Source organism: Euprymna scolopes, chromosome 7, assembly GCF_053919585.1.
Source record: "Euprymna scolopes isolate OS-2025 chromosome 7, ASM5391958v1, whole genome shotgun sequence".
NCBI classification, from domain to species: Eukaryota; Metazoa; Mollusca; class Cephalopoda; order Sepiida; family Sepiolidae; genus Euprymna; species Euprymna scolopes.
Window position 1 is genome coordinate 154,338,293 of NC_136488.1, and position 18,058 is coordinate 154,356,350.

Below are 18,058 nucleotides of genomic sequence, written 5' to 3' on the forward strand. Positions count from 1 at the left end.
TTGAGGTTCGAATTTTTATTTCTAGTTTAAAGACAACACGGCTCAATTTTTATTTATTTCTACCCTTGCCTGCGTCCAGTAAGGACAAAGACACAGGCTGGATTTCGAATCCAGCACCTTAAATTGAGCAAGTCTATATTGGGATAAATAAAAAATTCTCCATTTGAGAAAGATTTCTTCTCCTCTAATCGAATAAACAGATATTACTCATTAATCCAAGCTCAAATGACCAGAAAGGAAGAATCTTGTAATTAAAGAGGACTCGGCTCAATTACGATCTACGTAGGTCGTGGCTCAATCTATTTTTTTTCTAACCAAAATACTTTTTGTTTACAAAAACTAACTAAATAATAAATAAATGCTTTTATATTTTCTTCGATTATTTTTCTTTTTTAATTGAAAATTTGAAATAAATATTTTATTTTCACTTTTTCTATGATTGGACGGACACACACACATACACACACAAAAGAATTAAAAAATACTCTGGTTATTATTTTGAAAAAAATATGTGGATGCTTTAACAATCATGATATCTCCTTCAAAATAAATAAATAAATAATCTTTCATTAGAAATTGACATTGTTCTTACCTTGTTTCTACCTGCACATTTTTTTTCTAGTTTTAAAATTACTAAACACAAAATCTCGCTCCTGGACAACTTAAAGGTACCTTAATGTGCTAACCGGTGGTCAGTGACACCGTATAAACGCAACGCGTACAACTTGAGTAACGCATCGCTTTTAACACTTTTGAAGACCAGAGACAGGTGAGGCGAGCTAATCAATCCCTCTTTCTCTCTCACCTATAAAACGGACCCAGAAGGTGTGCGCCGGCGCCGCTGGCCAGAACAGCAAAGACGAAAACACAAAATATCATTACTTCCTCCACAGAGAGAGAGAGAGAGGACACACACATGTGGGCAAATATTAACGACATTCTCTGACACTCCCACCCCGTCTCTTATCTGTCCTTCTCACTTTCACCCTCTTTTTTTCCTCCATCGAATTATCGGATAACTCGCTCTCACTTAATTTCATCAACACAACCACGGAGAGTCGGAACACCTTGACTTGTGTGTGTTTGTTTTTTTTGTTTTTTTAATCGCTCTTAATCTTTATACCGTGATTTTTTTTTTGTGGAAAAAAAGGTGTTTTTAAATCTGAGTTGAATTAATTTCAACACGATAACTTTTTAAATGGATCGATCTTCGTTTTTAAAATGAACGCTGAAGTTGCGAACGACGTTGCAAACACGAGAATTGTTTTGCACTTTTTTTAACATTAGTGTTTACTGTTTCCCTTGGATCTAACAATGACTGAACACAAACGGAATTATTTATTGTCTAAAAAACTCAATCCTTGTGCAAGTGATGCCCGCCCAACATGCTTCCAGTCTAGTGCGCTCCTGTTGTTAGCGTGTGTTCTTTTGCTATTATTATTACCAGGTAAGTACAACAAACCTTTTAAATGTGATTATCTTTCCTTCTGTTTGAGGTTTTCTTTGATTTAGCGGCTAAATTTCAGCAGCTTCCGACGACAGCAAAGTTAGATATGAAATTGGTTTAAAAGTGTGAGGGGAGGGACAGCTACCTCAAATAAAGGGGCACCCTGGATGGGTGCAAAATTTGAGCGGCATTCTTCGGTAGGGGAACCTTAGATGACCGGCAATAAACCAATCCCTTCCTCACCCTAAAGGGAGAGGCAAACAGAACCAAACATTCCGATTCGAGAATGGACTTCTCCCTCTCCCGGCAAGCCAGATGGGCCTTTTTTGTGCCAGATTGAAACGGATACTTTTTATTTATTTCCTTAGAATAGTGATACGGACGCACGTTAGACACCAGATCATCAAGTGTTTTTTTTAGTCACTTTTCGTTTATCTTATTTTTTAACTAAACACATTTACCCATTTGTCCAGATACTACACTATGACCACGTAATTCCTTTTCTACAATCGTTTCCATTGGGGGGGGGGGATAATTTTTATTTTGGGGCTACTTCTACAGAATTTGACCGGAACTGGGCACGTGTGCATTTTACGTTTTAACATCTCTGTGCAAATTTAGAAATCCATTCTTAACATGGTGCAGATGGAGAATTATTATCGAACGGAACTCTTTTAAGATGAAAAAAAAAAATGTTAGAATATGCATTTTTTTGGTAAGTGCAGAGAGTGATCCGCGCTATTTTTTTTAAATCGTATTTCCAAGTTTATTTAAAGTTTTATGATATATATTTTTATTCAATTGTAAGGTTGAAGTATAGAATAGGTACACACCCTCCCCATCTTAAGAATGGCTTTTTAAATAATAACGTTATTATTTACGTCTGGATCACTCTCTGATTTAGTACCCATTTTTATTTATTTTTTTATACAATCCTAAACTTTTTAATTCGTTAAAATTCAATTGGGTTAGGTTCAAATATTGCAGAAGCATTCTATTTTTCTACTCATATAAATTTATTTTTCAAATAGAGGTGGAAAGAAAAGAGACAATTAATGGTTTATTGATTAAATTTAAAAAACAAACATTCTGAAAATCGTTAGTGGTAAAAAATTTTATGTTTGAAAAGGAATGCATTTTGGAAAAAAAAGGTACTAGTGTGCACTTATTGATCCGTGCTGAAATAATAACGTTATTTAAAAAGCCATTCTTAACATGGGCAGGGAGGGTGTTTTGTACCTATTCTATACTTTAACGTTACAATTGAATAAAAAAAACATAAAACTTTAATTAAACTTGGAAATACGATTTAAAAAATAGCGCGGATCAGTAAGTGCACTAGCACAAAAAAAAAAAAAAAAAACGCACAAAAAAATATACGGTTGAATGAATTGCATCTCTTAAAACTAACGAAACATTCTTATTTTTCGGCCAAATGGGTACAATTGTACGACTTATGTTTGCGTATCCAAATAACCATGGAAATAATTTTCGAATTAGAATTTAATATTTTACTTTAAACAAACCACTTTCCTTATTTGGCACTTATGCAGAGAAGGTACCGTGCATTTTTTAAAAATAGTATTTTCAAGTTAAATTCAAATTTTACGGTATCTTTTCATTAACTTGTTAGACGAAAGTACAGAATAATATTTACTAAACACCCTCCATGTGTTAAGAATGGGTTTCTAAATATTATTTCGGCACGGTGCCTTCTTTAAATAAGTGCCCCTTATTTTCATTCACAAATTATGAAATTAACTGTTTATTAATGAATAGTAAAAAAAAAAATTTTTTTTTTTTTTTTTTTGGTCTTACTTTCTTAATACTATATACCTGTTGAGTGTGGAGTATTGTCATATCATGGTAAAATCGCTTTATTCGTCACCCCTTTTAGTGTCTGAGGGTTAGACTACTACTACTTTGTTACTGTTATTTATAGCTGAATTTTTACTAATTTTTTTTTTTTTAGAAATTAAACCCATTTTCAAAACAAAAATACAGAAGAAAATTTCTTTAACTTTATAGGGACGAAGATGTCATATTCCAAAAATTACGTAAATTGATTAAGTAGTGTTTCATTTATTTTTAAAGAAAATAAAATTTTATAACGAATCGAAACGCTGTTTTGATCCACCATGTTATATAGATGAGACAATTCGATTCGAACTATCAAAATCAGCCTTGTAACCAGTTACAATTTCCTACAAGGCTGATTTTGATAGTTCAAATTAGTTGTCTTCACCTTAACATGAAACGCAGACACTAAGTCGCGATTATAAGTTTACCCCACAGGCCCCACAACTGACTACTGTTTTGTTACAAACGACATAGTTAATTAAAAATAAATTTCTTCGTTAGAATTGATTTAACTAAGGTAAATTTTTACTTGGTTTCCACCTTAACATTTTCCTTTAAAATGATGAGTAGGTTTTCGGGTATGCTGACAACGAATATCGCATTTAAATTTTCCACAAACAAGTAGTTTTCCGGATATTGAGCAATGTAATCTTTGTTAAAAGTGATGGCCATTGGTGTACGCACAAGCGCGCATATTTTGGGCGCGCGTGCGTCAAAATTAAGTGCCATTTTTTAAGAGTAATCTTTTTTTTTTTTTTCGTCTTCGTTACAAAATTAGGTGCTAGTGCAGAGAGTGATCCGCGCTATTTTTTAAATAGTATTTCCAAGTTTAATTAAAGTTTTATTATATATTTTTTATTCAATTGTAAGGTTGAAGTATAGAATAGGTACAAAACACCCCCTCCCCATGTTAAGAATGGCTTTTTAAATAATGTTATTTACGTCCGGATCACTCTCTGCACTAGTACCAAAAATTAATATTTTATATATTTATTTAAAATATTTTAAATTAAAAAAAATACATTCTTTAATGTGTCCAAAGTTTGGATTTTGCTAACTAAATAAAATATGGGCTCCATAATTTGTTTAACCGATCGTTAACTTCAGTCATTAAATCGTTATTTCAAATGAAGTTTTCTTGTATCTTTCATTTGAACTATTTTCTCCTGTTAGTAATTGGAAAAAAAAAAGAAGACATTTCTTACTATGATCAAATAGACTGGTTGTTGTAGTTATTGACAAGCCCAACTTATTGAAGTTAGAAGTCATTAAATAACAGGTGTCCGCATTCCACGTGATTGTCATCACTTTAGTTGCAGTCATTGTTTTTTTTTACATGTTTTGTGCAGAATAACGGGTCCCCTGTACGAGCTTATGAAAAATGACAACAGAGGAGTGTATTTCAACTACTTAATTTTTTTTTTCAGCGAGAAAAAAATCAGAAAATTATTCCCTGTCGTTTTACATTTATGTATTAAAACTGAAAATATGTTAATTTACCCCCCCCCAAAAAAAGCGAAAAAAAAACAAAAAAAAAAAACCAACCCCTCTATAGTATACTTTTTTGTGAAAAATAAAATTGTTACTTCAACAGAATTTGAACCGAATTATTTTTTACCCTTCTGCAGTTTAACATTCCCAAACAAATTTAGAAAACCATTTTTAACATAGGTGTGGGTATTTATTAACTTTACAGAACTTCCTTAAAACGAAAACAATTTGCTTCCTTCACAACTGTTTTTTTTTTTAAACCCTAAATCCAAGTTTTAGGTTTAGTTTGGCAAATGTCGGTTTTATTATGTTTAAATTCTACGCACACAAAATTACCTTACTTGAAACGTAACTAACTCTACACAAAATATTTCGCTCTTTTTCAACTCTTTACACAACAGTAAAATAAATGTTTTTACCAAAGTAACATTTGAAGTCATTACGAGTTCAAGTGAATCTTGTTTTTTATTAAAACAAACAAACTTTATTTAAAAACTAAATAAATAAAAAAAATACATTCTTTTTTACTTGAGTCACCACTTATCGAAGCCCGAAGGCCACTCGAAAATAAGGGTTAATAATGAATGTAAGTTGGTAGTTTAGTAATTGTTGAATGGTGTAAATTGGGTAGAATTCGATTATTTCTGAAAACTGCTCAACAAGAACTTGTTTACATTGGATACTTAATGTTATAATTTATTTCTTGATATTTTAAACAAAAAGCCATTTCCACTCGTCTATTGGAATGTGGGGGAAAAGTATGCACTGCATTTAAAATAAAAATCGAATAATAAAAAAAACAAGGCATGTTAGACTTTTGTTTTAGAAAACGAATATCGGTCTCCTATTTTACAAAGGTCACGGTAGATCATCAGAAACCCGCTGACACCATTGTGCGTGCTTAACATGTTTGAGAGTGTAAGGTCGTACTTTTTATTTATTTATTTTTAAAAAATAAAACTAAATCATCATCGAAAAAACATTTTACAAACTTATTTTCATTTCGCCATTCTTGGAGTTTGCTTTGGCACTGAAAAATATTTCTGTTGTATTTATAATTTGAAAACGACGTTGTTGCTCCCCCCCTTTTTTTTTTAAAAGAATGAAAAAAATGTTAAACTTTGGCAGTTTATGAACCGTGTTATTTTTCAATAGGATTTTCAAATTAAATTTAATTTTTACGGTATTTTATTAGTTAGGTGAAAGTATGCGAATGGGATTTTAAATAACGTTATTTCAGCATGGTCCGTAAATTGCAACTATACAATATATATATATATATATATATATATATATATATATAATCTGAACACCAAAGAACATTGGATTTCTCATTCAATTCCGGACAATGCTGGGTAGCCTTGCTGTTTATACAATAATTATAAACTTGACATTATTCACATATCACTGAAATCCCTCGTTTATTCGAATGTAAATAACATCGTTTCAGTTTTTTTTTTTTTTTTTTTTTTTTTTGCTTCGCTGCCTCCAACAGACATAGGGTTAATTTCGATTTCTAAAAAAAAAAAAAAAAAGGTACAAACATATCGTCCATAATCTTCCCACCCACAAATAAGGAGGTAATACATAGAACATTAACAGATGTCATTTTAACTTAACAAGGTAGTAAGTACCGCATATGAAATGTCCATTTCATTTTTACATGTGAAGTCTGTTTTTTTTTTTTTTTTTTTTTTCCGGGTAGTGGGGGGAGGGAGCAACCTCTATTCCGAAATTATGCTAAAGTTCTTCGTGCGTATGGAGAGGTTTAAGTTGGCATCACTTTGGATGAAGCTCAGTAAGTGAAACAAGAGATGTCACACAGTCACACACATCTATTGAATTAAAACCAAGCCAGCCCTCACATACACACACCTTTCTAAGCACTGTCTGCTTTTCCCCAAAAGCGTTAACATTGCAAAAGACCAAAAAAATAAATAAATAAAAAAGAACCCTAGCCTATGTGTCGAAGTGAAAATTCCCTTCGGCGTCAAGTAGAGAGAAAAAAGGGGGTCTAACAGGCAAAATGACCCTTCACCTTATTAAGCATCGCCTTTTTTTTTTTTTTTAATCATTCTTGTAAGCGTTCAAAGATTTTCAGATAGTTTACAATATATATTTTTAAAGAATCTTATTAGCAAACTTTTTCTAATATCTGTTTTGAGCAGCTAATTTTTTTTGCTAATGTTTTGTGTAATTAAAAAAAAAACGAGGAAATACTTGATTTTTTATTATTTTTTTTTTTTATAATCAAAAGAAAATATGAAAAGCGAAAGCATAAACTAACCATGAAAAAAAAACTGTTCGTTTGTATTGGATGTGTTGTAGAACTTTGGGAAAATTTATATTCCCCCCCCCTCCAACTTTTGCGTGCCATATTTTTATGCAAATATACATCGGTTAAGCAAGCACTAAATCATAAAATTGTAAAAATTGAACCATGTTTTTTTTTTTTTTCAATATTGTTTTATTATGAGAATTACGTATTCAATCGATAATCGAAGATTTTTTTTTCTTTTTTCTTTAGAAAACGGTGAACAATTCTTCTGGAAAATAATCTAGAAGGATCAATTTTTAATACATTAAACGATACTTGTGCATTGTAACCCCCCCCCCCCGTGCAAAATTTTCAAAAGTTCTTAACATGGAAAGGGGGCCTGCCGCCTTGGTAACTCTTCCCTTGCCATGGACGAAACTCTTCTAAATATTATTTGCGAAAAATAGTATTTTAAAAATAAAAACGAAAAACCATGAAAAAAAACACAAACAAACAATGCCGATTAACGTAGTAAACAAACAATTGAATAAGGCGGTCGATAAAAAAAAAAAAATCTAAAAAGTTTGTTCCGCTAATCAATCGAAAAGCTTAAAACAAATAAAATTAACATTTTAAAGTGGGGGAAGAAGTCATATATTCCCTTTTTTCCGTTTATAAAGATAAACGCAAAAATTGAAATTTTAGATGTATGTTCGTATCTTTACAAAATCAAGATTTTGCTCCATCGCACCAAACGTTAATCATGTATGTTTTTTTTTTATTTGTTTTATTATATATATTTTTTTAATTACCCCCCCCCCAAACAAGGAACATTGCCACTTTGGTGTAAGGGGCTACTATCAGGGGCATAAGCTACTTGGATACTATGTAGGGAGTTGGGTAGCAAGATGTCAGTTCACGTTACACTTGAACTTCTGCATGTCAGTACAGTTGGGGAAGCAGAAACCCGGAATGGAATTCGAAAGTCTAGCAGTTCTGGGGAAGAAACTACTGGTGTAGAAATCTCTCTTACATCTAGAGATCTCTACTGTGTAGAGGTGGGATTTAGCTGCTTGTCGGGTTTGTCAAAGGTATTTATGTCGTGGGGGCACAAATGCTTGCAGTTCGTCAGAGCATTCACCATTAAAGTATTTATAGAACAGGCAGAGGGATGCAACATTTCGTCGTTGGGATAGAGGCTGAAGCTTAGATGACAGTTCAACACCTATCAAGTTGGAGAGTCTCTTTTGGACCTTGTCTAGGAGCGAGAGACTAGTAGCAGATGCACTAGCCTAAATATGACAACAATAATCCATACATGGGTGAATGGTGGCCTTATAGAGGTACAGGATGCTTTCGGGCGTTAGGAGCTTTCTAGCATGGTAGAGAGCCTACCTTCCTCGCAGTGGTCCTGTCAATGCTCTCAATGTATTTGTTCCAACTCGTGTTTCCTGTGAACGTTAGGCCGAGGAGTTTAAAAATACTTTCAGATAATGAATCTTTGGCCATTGCTATTGATGGTAGAGAAAGTTTCTTGTAATTATTGAAGGAAACAAGTTTAGTCTTGGCAGCATTGAATGTGACCATCCATTTTTTTCGCCATTTCACTACAGATTGAAGGTCATCCTCTCGTGTTTCTGCCATTTCCTTAGATATGTATTAATTTGTTTTCTTGTCGTGCCTGTTACAGAGCGTGGTGTCATCAGCATATATACCCATCTCTGAGGCAATTTTGTCGGGGAGGTTATTTATGAATATTAGGAATAATAAAGGTCCAAGGATAGACCCCTGAGGCACTCCCACATTTATATCATATTGTTTAGATATATGACCGTCGAGGACAACCTGCATTTTTCTCTTATCTAAGAAGGATTTAATTATGTTAAGTATTCTTCCAGTGATACCGTATGATCTAATTTTCCTGAGAAGACCTTTATGGCATAACCTGTTAAAAGCCTTAGATATATCTAGAGCTACCGCTCTACCCTCCCCTGCTTTGTCCAGTGAATGGTATATACATTCAGAGATTAGTTAGGATATCTGCTGTCGAACGGGCTTGCCTAAATCCATATTGTTTGTCAGTCAGAAGTTTTGCATCTGTAAGGTTATGGACTAGAGCTTGGTTAATTATGGACTCAAATATTTTGGCGAAAAGTGGGAGGAGGCTAATAGGACGATAATTTAATGGATCAGTTCTTTCGCCAGAATTCTTGAAAACTGGTACCACAGAAGCAGTTTTCCAGCAGGCAGAAAAGCAAGATTCATTAAGGCATTTTTTGTAAAGTTTGGAGAGAACTAGAGCTACTTTGGCGGAGCATGTTTTTAATAGCACAGCTGGGATGAAATCAGGTCCACATGCTTTTGAAGTGTCAAGGTTTTTTATGATACCATGCACCTGAGCAGGGGTGATTTTCAGATCGTGTAGCGTGGCGTCTGTTCGCAAAGGAAAGTCAGTAAAGGAGTGGTTAGCAGGGTTGAGTGTGGAGTTGGAGGCAAACCGACTGGCGAGCATGTTAGCCTTCTTAGTTGCTGAGCAAACAACCTCATGATTGTTGGATAGTGGGGGAATTCTTGATTGCCCATTATTTACTACAATCGTAGATTTTCCAGAAATCACAGGTTCCTAATTTTTGTGCTTTGATGCATTTTTTTGGTTGTTTCAGTAAATTCTCTCTTAGCTGTCGCTATTTCTTTCTTACAGTTACTTCTAGCTTCTATATACTTCTGTTTGAACTGGACTTATGTTGGTTAAATCTGCGGTATGCATGCTGCCTTTGCGCAATGGCAGTTGCACAAGTAGAAATAAACTATTGGGGAGAGTGGGGCTTGCTATAAAATATTCACGTAGGAACGTGCTTCAATTGCCGTTTTGAACGGTTCAGTGGTCTCATTTGCACACTGTTCAGTAGGAAGAGAAAAGCTATTTCCCCATGGGGCATCTCTGAGATCCCTGATAGCTTCCCAGTCAGCCTTTTTATAGTATCTCGTTGTTTTGAGCAATGGCTCTTCAGTTTTTAGAGTTTAGGATGATTTTAACCATTATCACTGCATGATCAGCGTTCCTAAGTGAGCGGTTTCTGACTGGTAGTACAGAAGCCTTAACTCTTTAGTAGTGCTTAGAGTAGCTGCTCCATCAATAGTTGTATAATATCGGGATATTTGTAGTGCCATGTCGCACATGGAAAGTGACCCTGCACTCATCCCCGGTGGGCTTTCCTGAGGCCACAATCCTAGTTGATGAAAGGACAGCTGATGGTCTACTTATGTTGCATGTCTGGTATTCTGCATAATAATTATGTTTAATGTGTAGAGATATGGGGGTCTCATTCTCAAAAATAGGTGGCACTCTGGACGTGTGAAAAATTAGCATGTTAAAAACTAGCCGTGTCGGCAATCCTGAGAAAAGAGGTAGTCTACAGAAAGGAGGTGGTAATATCTTGGCGCATGTTCTCTTAGGAAATTTAGGTAAAAATGGCAATAGTGGATAAATGGGGGCAGGGGAATGACACATAGAAAATATATAGATGATAATTTTATTTTATTTTTATTTTTAAAAATTTTTTTACAAGGGAGTCGCCACTTATCAAGGCCCAGAGGTTACTCGAGGATAAGGGCTAGCGAGTATGGTGGTTACTGAGACAACAGCGTAGTGATCGTTAATGGTAGAATATGATTATTTAAAGGAGCGGCTCAACAAGAATTTGTTTACATTGGACTTGAAAACGGCCATGTTGTAGTGTGCTGAAAAGCAGGTCCGCAGAACATTTCTACAAGTGGACCGTTTTCGGAAAGAAGCTTTGTTCATGGAATTTTTGTTTAGGTTTAGTTAGGCACAGATAGAGTAAGGGGAATTAGCTAGACGAGTTTTCAATTTTTCGTTATGAAAGTTTGACAGGCGAACCATAGATTGACTATCGAAATCTAGTATACAATACATAAAAAGAAAACCTAAAAAACTGTATTTTAAATTACATTATGCCTGTCGTTTATTTGGACGACCCATTGCTAGTCCTATATGATAACACGTACGGTTAAAACTATTGGAGCTGTCGTCATGTTTTGAAATGTATGGTTGGAGTTACTTCAGAAAGTTTAGGAATCTCTGCTCTGTTCTTTGTGGCTCCTATTTAATCACCTGTGCCATTATTACTCTGAATCTGCCCCCCCCCCGACCCCCGAGAACCATCCTTTCAATCCACAGGTTGTCCATCAACAAGTTAGTCCTCTATGCCAAAAACAGGAATAACTATTCGATTAACTAACCTATTGTAAGTAATGCCTCTAACGTTTACCTCTCGTCTAAAATCTAGATTTTTAAGATTTCATTAAATTTTTCGGTACTTATGAAGAGAAGGTACCATGTTGGAATAACCTTAATTAGAAACCCATTCTTTAACATGGGGAGGGTGTTTTATAACTATTCTATTCTGAAAAATAATAAGCAAGATCCCATAAAAGTCAAATTTAATTTGAAAATACTATTAAAAAAAAACAAAAAAAAACAATAAAAATAGCACGATACCTTCACTGTATAAATATCGATTTTTTTTTTTTTTTTTTTTTTTTTTAATTATTAAAGATTAAGTGAAGTACATTTTATCCCCCCCCCCCTACTTATGAGGATTTTTTTCCTGGAGTTAAATTTAAAGACAACTCCCCTCTTTTCAGTCCATAACATGAAGGTCTATAAGTGCAATAAATTTGAAGAAAAAAAAAATCTGTCGGTCAAGATATTCTTCTTAAAAATAATTTGTCGATTTGACATGGAATTAAATGATAGTGTTTAGAATGTAGCAGTTGCATCTGTTGCCGGTGCACAGTGAAATGGTCAAAGTCACGATTCTAACAATGTTGAACAACCGAAGTATGTATTGAACCAGCTTTCTCCAAAGGGGGAAGTGTCATGGGAATATTAAATTCACAAGCGACCTCCAGTCGCATGTATATTCTGGTTAGTGATGATGATGTTGGGTTTTTGCAGTTAGGTATGGACGTCCTATTTAGAGCGGTTGGTATTCTCAAATGGTCACCCATCTAGTACTGACTCGGGTCAACGTTGCTTAATTCTGGTGATCTAAAGAACTGGTGTGTCAACTAGATTATACCGTATATGAAAAACCAATGTTATTAGTTAAGAAGAGCTAAATGTTTACATGTTGAGAGTAGGAAAATGTTAAGTTTGCAAGGTATGTGAACTTTAGTGGAAATGTACAAATTGTCGCTGTATGCAAAAGTAAGTTTGTGACCGTGACTTGCTTTACCAAGCAGCTATATCAGCTTATGCGTCAAGATGTCTTACAGTGTTTATGACTTACTAGGAATCGTTTGGCAAGTTGAATCTCTCATTGCGTCTGTATGTTGACAGTTTGTGAGCACTGGCTTATATAGATTACGCAAACAGGTGCCCAGCAATTGTTTCTGATTAGTTGAAGTCTGATATAGGCAACCAATTATGAGCGAAAATTTCGCTTCAATCAGTACAAGCATTTCAATCAAGTCACATTTAATATTTCAGATCATTTCTCTGGAGTTATTGTTATTACTGCTGAAACAGGTGTTCCACAAGAACACTGCAGAATGTGAACGGTCGATAGTGGATGAAGCATCCGTATTTGAATTCTTTGAAATGCTGTTCTCATCTTGAGTGCTATTTTCGGTTGATGTAACCTCCGACCTTCTTCAGGTTTATCTTTTTGCCAAACTCTGGAATTTGAATGGAATATCGAACAGAACCATTTATTTAATTCACAGGGGTAGCATACTCTTGTTCTGTCAGCCATGAGAGGGTAAAAGTCTTAATACGTTATTTTGAGCCTTCACCATCCAGAAGAGTAACTCTTAATTGAATTTTACCAAGTACATATATTATTTTTATGAACACTAACAATTATTTTATAACTATAGGCACTCGTGTTTCATGCTTGTGCGATCATCAGTGTGATAATTACAGCTGGTTGGGAGACTCAAACTACAGTCACAAAGCCACCCTTGACTTTATAGGCTAGCGTCTTTCCTCCAGGCCACAGGCAATTTACATTTAAATGAAAGGAAATTAAGTACTTAGGAATGCCATGTCGGCTGACGTTTACTATAGACAGTCAGACAGTATTCAACGACAGGCAGTTTCACCAACCGGTTGTTGTTTTGTAAATAAAATGAAATAGACGTTTTGAATGTAACGCACAATATTTATTTTATAATAATTTTACAAAATAAAAAAATACATCGTTTTTAATGAGAAAACATGTTTCATTTGTTTATAAATTCAGATAATGTAATTTTTACTTTGTAGAAATCTTTCGTTTGATTTAATTTTTATTATGAAAATATTGTCATAAAGTTTAGCCTCTACATAAAACTACAAACATTTTTTTTTTTTTTTACAAAACTGTTTGGTTTGTTTCTAACCGGAAGTAAGTGTTAAAATTTCTATTGTTTGAAGAATTTGAATAATTCTTAACTTGATTATTTTCAACATGAGTAGTCAAAATAATCTAAATTGTTTGTCATGTAAAATATTTTGAAACAATGTCTAAAAAAAAAATAAAATAATAAAATAAAAAACTTTTTAGCCCATCATTTTAAGGTTTCTTTTGCGTTAAAGATTCAAAATGATTAATTGTATAAAAATATTTGTAATCAATTTTAGATATATGAAACAATGTACGTTCGTCTTGACTAATATTTAATATTCCAGTTGATGCTTTTTGTTTGGTTAATTTTAAATGTTTTGTAGTTTTTTTTTGTTTTTTTTTTTTTAAATCTAAACATTTAATATAAACTTACACTTTTTTATTCGCTAATTAGTCGTCATTTATCAGAACTATTAGCCATTCAAAAATAAAGGCTAATGAAATGGATGTATTGTCAGTTGAATGATGAAGAATATTATGAAAGGATTTAAAATGATAAATGAAACGAACAAAGTTTGGTTACTTATGAAGACAGTTTATGACAAGCGTTATTTGATATTGGAGTTAAAGATGACCATATGGTAGTCCACAAGGAAGCAATCTCATGGTAACATGTTTTGCAGTTAGGATATTCTTGGATAAAAACTGTTCATGAAAATTTCATTTGATGGAAGAAGGAAAGTTCTTTGCAGTTGAAACTAGAAAAGAGTTCTTGCTGTGAATGTTTTACCAAGAGGAACCAGAAAATAACTGATATTTTTAAAATATCTAAGTAAACCGGTCGCTTGTCTACTATAGGATTAACTTGATTTCTTTTGTCGGAAGAAAACTTCCTGCAACAAGTAATTCATCTGTAATTACGTGAAGACAACGTTTGTCAAGCTTAAGTAGCTCTTTATAAATTTGTATTGTCAAATTGTTGCCCTCTTTTTAACACTAAACATCATTCAATTGTTGGCTGCCTACCTGTGATCATTTTGTGGCAATTTCTTGCTGATAAAATTTTTTTATTCATTGATTTCTCTCCTCATCCGTTCAAATGTCTGCATATTAGCATGCAAATATAAAGTGTGTGATGTGTGTATCTTTTTACACATGTATATATACATCTAATATATAATATAAAGTCAGTCTTTTTGCTTTTTGACTGAAATCCACTTTTAGAAATTTTTAAAGGCTGATTTTTGCTGAATTTTTGCCTTGCAGCTGGATTTTATTTATTTCTCATTTTATCTTTTATTCCCCCCCCCTCCCCGCTTTTACTAAATATGTACGACCAAAATTATTCCCGGTCATTGTACGACTGATTGCTCCTGCTGTTTGTCATATAGAAATGTGTAAAGTTGCTTGAATCAGTAGGAGCTGAATTGGACAATTTAGTCGTGCTGGATCAAGATCAAAGTGTAGTATCTGTTCTTCAGATGCTGCACTTCTATTTCTTGTTCTCTTTCGGTGGAGGAGAAATCCTTCACGACTGAGACAATTTTTATTATCGTACCTTTTCTCCACGTTAAAAAACGACCTTAGTGTCTAACTCTGTCCCGTGGGGAGGCATAGTAAATAGGTATATAAAGGGGATTACTAAAATTGTACGATAATTTGCTCCTGCTACTGATTTGCTATTAAAGCAACTTTTACATCGACGAGCTACTGGATTTATCAATGCAAAATATCGTAAAAATCTGTATTATTAAAATGGACAATAAAATGAATTTACTCACAAATTTCAATATCTTTAGATTCATATAAAATATTTACAAAAAAATATTTTTTTAAATATCTTTTTCCAATTCTGTATGCCACTTTTTCCGTTTTTTTTTTTGTTTTTTTTAATTAAAAATCTTTGTAAAAAAAAAAAAAAAAAAAAGATAAACAAGTTTATTTTTTAGATTAGTCGTGCCTTGTTTTTTTTTTTTTTTTTTTTTTTTTTTATAGATTATGCACGTCTAATTAAAGCCTGTGACAATTATTTGGCACACTGTAATGGAAAAAAATAATTTCTCGGGCGTTAAGTAATTAGTCAAAGCAACTTCGACACGGGTGATTTATCAGTTGGTCAGTACAAAACAAAATAGATTTACTCAAGTTTCGGTCGAGTTTATTTATGGCAAATATCCTTTTAGCTTCATACCTGAAGATATTCGCAAAAAATAAACTATTTTATTTTATTTTAATATTCTCTCTTAAGTCAGGAAGTAAACAAAATGGATAGAAATACAACCATTTGTGTTGAGAGCTATTTTTCAAATTCTGTTATAAATTTTCTTTTCAAAGTTTTATAAAGTTAGTGTTAACAAAATCAAAGTTAAAGAAAAATCATTTGGGTTTATTTAAGATTTGGTTTGAACCAGGTACGTCCAAGGATGGAATACTGTTGCCACATCTGAGCAGGAGCTGCTAGAAAAGACTTGTCCTGCCTTAATAGAGTTCAAAATAGACTTCGGAGCCTCGTAGATGTCCTTTTCTCTTCCCTGCAACCTCTATCTCACAGAAGAGGTTGCGAGTTTGTCTCTGATGTATCGTTATTTTCATGGAAAGTGTTCGACTGAGCTTCAGTCTATGGTCCCCTTTCGCCAAACTTTCACAAGGAACACTCGTCTAGCTGAAAACACTATCAATAATTCCCCCCACTCTTTATCTGTACTTAAACCTAGATTCCATGAACAAAGCTTTCTTAGAACTGCACGTCTGTGGAATTGTCTTCCGTTTTCCTGCTTTCTGGCTGACTACAATATGGTTGTCTTCAAGTCTAACGTAAACAAGTTCTTGATGAGCCGTTTCATATAAGTTAACAAATTTACCGAATTGATTACTATATTGTCCAATTTCTACTGTACACTCTTTAACCCTTATCCTCGAGTGGCCTCTTGGCCTTGATAATGTGGTCATGCCTGTGTAAAAAAAAACCCCAAAAAACAAACCTTTTTACTGCATTTTAATTTTAAAAAAAAACAACACAAAACAAACTAGCAGTAGTCGATATAAGTTAAAATGTTTGAGAAAACTTTAAAAAATGATTTCCTTTGCTTTTTTGGTCAATGTGCGCGACAGTTTTACCCCCCCCCCCCCGTATGTAACACGATGTAACTGTAATTAATTTATTATCATCCTAACTTTTTTACTATTTAAAAGAAGCTTCAAATAAACTAATATTTTTTATAGCTTACAAAAATAATGAAAATGCGAGACAAAAATCGTGTTTACATTGGTGCCGGGAAAACTCGTCTCGGGAAAACTCGTCCCCTTTCGCTAGGTAGGAAAACTGGTCCCTTATTGAATAAATATCGATTGAAAACACATTTTATGATCGTTCTTGTAGGAGATATTGTTTTTTAAAATAAACTATAGCTCCCCCCCCATAATATTTTTTTAAAAATATTTTTACTTGTTTAATGTTTTTCGTCTTTGTAACGTGATCTTGAGCGTTTTTTTGCTGTTATTTTTTTTTTTTTTACTGGTTTAATGTTTTTCGTCTTTGTAACGTGATCTTGAGCGTTTTTTTGCTGTTATTTTTTTTTTAAACACACCTATCAAGGCCCAGAGACCACTCGAGTATAAGGATTAATGAGCGTACAGTTGTCAATAAAACAATATCGTAGTAATCGTTAGTAGAAGGGTAAATTGGATTACTTGAGGGGATGATTCATCAAGAAGTTGTTCACTTTTGACTTTAAGGTGACCATATTGTAATCAACTGGAAAGCAGGAAAATAGTTTCACAGGTGTACAGTTCAAAGAAAGAAACTGTTTATGGAATCTACGTTGAGGTTTAGACCCAGATAAAGGGTGGGGGGAAATTATTGAAAGTGGTTGCAGATAGACGAGTGTATTTGTGAAAGTTTGGTGAGGGAGGATCATAGATTAGTGCTTAGATGAGCACTTACCATGAAAATAAGCAGAGACAGGCTTGCAACGTCTTTTCAGTGGGAAAGAGGTTGCAAGGAAGAGAAAAGGGCATCCCCTACAAGGCTACAAAGTTTATTTTGAACTCTTTCAGATCAGGATAAGCTGCTTCTAGCCGCTCCTGCCCAGATGTGGCAACAGTACTCCATCCTAGGACATACTTGACTTTTATACAGGTAGAGAATTGCATTGGCAGTGAGATATCTACTTGAGTGATAGAATAATCCCACTATTTTTCCAACAATCTTGGCATCAGATTTGTATGTATGTGTTCCATCCCAGATCAGGAGTAAAGGTTAGACCCAAAAGCTTGTCAAAACAGGTAGCCTTCCCAAGACGAGAACCATTCATTTCAATTGATGCCAGATGGAGGGGGGGTTCTCTCTAATGTAATCGTCCTTTCTTTTTATAGTCTGTCTTTTTTATTAAGCAATGACGTCATTTCACATACATACTAAGTGCCCTCCTAACCTATGGGAGCTAGACCTTCTTTAAAAGTTCGGATATATCCTATGTTGAATAAATTAATGCAATATGTATAAACTGCTTTAGGAAAGACAATGGAAGTGTTCTCGAATCTCTATTACGCTTAATGTGCCAAATATCTATGCCGCCCCCCTCTGCTCCACCTCTTAGTGACAAAATCTACTTACAGCGTGAAATATGTATATTAGATTTTAATTAAATT

At 33.8% G+C, this 18,058-nt stretch overlaps 1 protein-coding gene across 1 annotated transcript in view; it reads left to right on the plus strand.

Moving 5' to 3' along the window:
• Window positions 1-894: 894 nt before the first annotated feature.
• The window catches only part of LOC145280075 (dyslexia-associated protein KIAA0319-like protein), a 572,614-nt gene continuing 555,450 nt past the window's right edge, over window positions 895-18,058 (plus strand). The window contains exon 1 of the mRNA XM_080131771.1: window positions 895-1,447. Coding sequence (XP_079987897.1) covers window positions 1,315-1,447 — 133 coding nt within the window. The 5' untranslated portion in view covers window positions 895-1,314. The remainder of the gene's footprint in view (window positions 1,448-18,058) is intronic.